Genomic DNA, 3,533 nt, shown 5'->3' with positions numbered 1-3,533 from the left:
ATATGGTAACTGATGGCAAGACGAATGCTGAATTAAGATGCAAAAATGATATGAAAACATAACATGTTACTCAATGTTATCTTATTGTCGGTTATATAAAAAAATAAAATTCAAAATGACAAAAACGGGTTAGATTTGAATCCAAACATGACAAATTAAGAACATGGCAAACGTGGACTTGAAAGCAACAATGCTCACAAAACCCCTTATAAAAACCCTATTTGCAGCCCCTTAAAAAAGCAAGAAATTTGGTACACTTTTAGTGGTCAAGCACCAAAAAGCATTAATGGCCACCATGTCTTCACATTTCCGACTCTGCTTATTTCTTCTAACCACTTTCTTCACATTCTCATTTGCCATAAGACCAAAACACTTCAACATATCCACCGTAGCCACCCACTGGTCCACCGCCTCTGCCACCTGGTATGGCAGTCCCGATGGTGCTGGAAGTGATGGTAAGTACTAATTAAGTATATTGCAATTGGGTTCCACTACACATATATATATTTCCATATTTACCCTCTTTACTTATGTTGCATTTTGGTAATATTATAAGGTGAATGAAAGGCTAACTTGGTAAAAACAATGCATGCAGGAGGTTCATGTGGGTATGGACCCGCAGTGTCACAAGCACCGTTTTCTTCCATGGTGACTGGAATTGGCCCATCTCTGTATAATGCAGGAAAAGAATGTGGGGCTTGTTATATGGTAGGAACACGTGGACCCCACATTTACAAATATTTTTAATTTTATTTTTATGCATGTTAGTAAAATGTTGTTAATGTACGAGTTTGAAAGTCTCATAATTTGTTATAATTTGCGATCAAACTTGTTACTTGGAGCTGTTTAAAGAGTCTTTAATATTATTATTATTATTGTTATGTACGTAGGTAAAGTGTACCAAACATCCGGCATGTTCACACAAGCCGGCTAGGGTTGTTATCACTGATTTTTGCCCCGGAGGCAAGTGTGCAGCTGGCCATGCTCATTTTGATCTTAGCGGAACCGCATTTGGTGCGATGGCAAAACCAGGCCAAGAAAAACATTTACGTGACGCAGGAGATTTGCAAATTCGATTTGCAAGGTAATTTTATTTTGAAGTAAATTACATTTTGTTCTCCAAATATAGTTAATTTCTATAATTTTGGTCTTTATTAATTAGAGGTTTTATAACGTTTGTTGCATATGTTCCAAATAAAATAACATTTCTTTGTCTTTTGAGTATAGCTGATTTTTGTCTTTTGGAAGAAACACAAAAAATTATAACCACCCCAAATAGTGACAAGGTTTACAATGATATACAATTTAATCATTACTTTGTTACATTTTCAAAACCAAAGATAACCATGATGTTGATGCACATTTTTATCGTTTTCTGAAATTTCTGGTTACCGTTTCTTTTGTATTTTTGAAGGGTTGAGTGTGATTATTCAAGAACAAACATAGTGTTCCATGTAGACCAGGGATCGAACCCTAATTACTTTGCTATGGTGGTTGAATTCGAAGAAGGTGATGGAGATTTAGGTGGAGTGAGTTTAAAAGAAGAAAATAGTACCAAATGGTTGAAAATGGTACAATCTTGGGGTGCAGTTTGGAAAATCGACCCTGGGAGGGAGCTACACCCTCCATTTTCTATAAGATTGGTATCACAATACTCAGAGCGTATCTTAGTCGCAAAAAATGTGATTCCTAGTGGATGGAAGCCGGGATCAATGTATAGGTCTGTGGTCAACTACCTTTAAGAGGGTTATTTGAAGTCATATTAAGTACTTTATTTGTTGTTTTGATGTATTACTCGTGAGAATTAAGAGGTGGCATGAGAAGAGTCGGGTTTATGAATCACAATAATTTGTGAAATATATTTGACCGCTAAGTCACCCTTATTAGGTTGAAGAATAAATTGTGTTGTCTATGTACGGAAAGAGCGTCAAGTATTAAAATAATACTTGGATGGGTACATTTTGATGATTTTATTGAGGTAAATGTATTGTTTGTTGTATTTTGTTATAAAAATTTATAGATATTTGAGAGTTTAATGTTAAAGTGGAATGTCATATTTTGGCTAATAACATATTTTGATAGTATATGGTTTGTGGCAATTAAAAAATGTATTTTGACAGTAAAATCGTGTTATGGCTAATTTGATAAGTAATGTAGAAGATGTTGCTTATTTAAATTATGCGGAAGATCTTGCTTATTAATCCATGCTCAAATTATGTGAGCTACATTATTCATAAGCTACATTCATGGGTGACGAAGATGGTCAAGAGAAAGGTTTGCAGTACTGCATCTGGACATAAAGACCCTATGAAGCTTAACTGTTCTTTGGGATTGACTTTGGGTTTTTCCTGCGTAGCTTAGGTGGAAGGCGAAGAAAGCCTCCTTCCGGGGGGTTCGAGCCATCAGTGAGATACCACTCTGAACTCCATAGAATAATTTATTTTGTATAATCGCCAAGGTGAACCCTCTCCCCCATAACTGAAGTTGGAAAAGTGCTACAAGTCGGTTAGGTTAAAACGTAGTTGAAAAATATGTAATTTTGAAGAGGTGATATTGGTATTTTTTATATATATAGTTATTTTCTTGGTTAAAACACCAATTCCAACCCATATAATTGTAGATATTCCATTATCAATTACCATTTCTTTCTCTTAAGAATTCTTTTAGAGTTTCATGACAATTACTTCATTTCTCTCAACAACTATCAATATTGATTTTTTTTCTAAAACGATGGACCCTTTGTCCCCTAATTGTTTATATCAATTTCTCTTGAAAATAAATTAACTTGCAATAAGTCAAAGAAGAAACGGCGTTTATAATCATATTATTCTTGTTTGTTACTCAAGGTTCCTCCTTTCATGGACCCCAAGAGATACGTTAAGATTGTTTTTCTTGAAAACGTTGAGTGACTAAATTTTATATATATATATATATATATATATATATATATATATATATATATATATATATATATATATATATATATATATATTATCATAATAACTTTTATTTCTAATAAATAAGGTATCGTACTCGATGACATAACCAATAACCGGGTCACAGCTGATTTAGTTAACTATTGTTGATAGATACACTTAAATTTGGAAATTTTGTACCTATTAATCTTTTTATTGGTTACACATGTTTAAAAGAAAAAGACAAATTTCACAATCTTATTATTATTATTATTATTATTATTATTATTATTATTATTAGTTTCACGTTTTTAAAAGCAAAGACAAATTTCACAATCTTATTATTATTATTATTATTGATATATACAACAAAAGTCACTAAATTTATAAGAAAATTCGATTTGACACTGTTATTTGTTGTCTCAAATTGGATATTGCAATTCTAATTTGTTACAATTCTGATAATTTGGCTGGTCAACTTGGTTGCGTGCTGACGTAACATGCTAACGTGTCAGAATTGAAAAAAAAGTAACACAAAAGACACTAAAATTTCATTTTTTTTTTCAATTTTGACACTAAGTTTTAATTTTTTTTTTTTTTAATTTTGACATTCCATTT

General features: G+C 32.2%; 1 protein-coding gene across 1 annotated transcript; it reads left to right on the top strand.

Annotated features, from left to right (window-relative positions):
* Window positions 1–232: 232 nt before the first annotated feature.
* Window positions 233–2,054, top strand: LOC145128724 (expansin-B18-like). Its single transcript, XM_079063528.1, has 4 exons — window positions 233–455; window positions 596–708; window positions 891–1,084; window positions 1,415–2,054. The coding sequence occupies exons 1-4, from the start codon at window positions 287–289 to the stop codon at window positions 1,740–1,742; spliced, it is 804 nt and encodes a 267-aa protein (XP_078919654.1). The 5' UTR covers window positions 233–286; the 3' UTR covers window positions 1,743–2,054.
* Window positions 2,055–3,533: the final 1,479 nt, after the last annotated feature.

This window comes from Lactuca virosa, chromosome 8, assembly GCF_052849685.1.
Source record: "Lactuca virosa cultivar CGN04683 chromosome 8, Lactuca_virosa_CGN04683_v6, whole genome shotgun sequence".
NCBI lineage: Eukaryota > Viridiplantae > Streptophyta > Magnoliopsida > Asterales > Asteraceae > Lactuca > Lactuca virosa.
Note: the sequence above shows the minus strand (reverse complement) of the source record. Positions and strands in the feature narration are given on the sequence as shown.

Bases quoted from the DNA above. Each gene is read 5' to 3' on its own strand.
- LOC145128724 (XM_079063528.1), top strand. From the start codon at position 287: ATGGCCACCATGTCTTCACATTTCCGACTCTGCTTATTTCTTCTAACC. The intron at 709-890 runs GTAGGAACACGT...TTATGTACGTAG, and splicing joins AATGTGGGGCTTGTTATATG to GTAAAGTGTACCAAACATCC. The intron at 1,085-1,414 runs GTAATTTTATTT...GTATTTTTGAAG, and splicing joins TTGCAAATTCGATTTGCAAG to GGTTGAGTGTGATTATTCAA.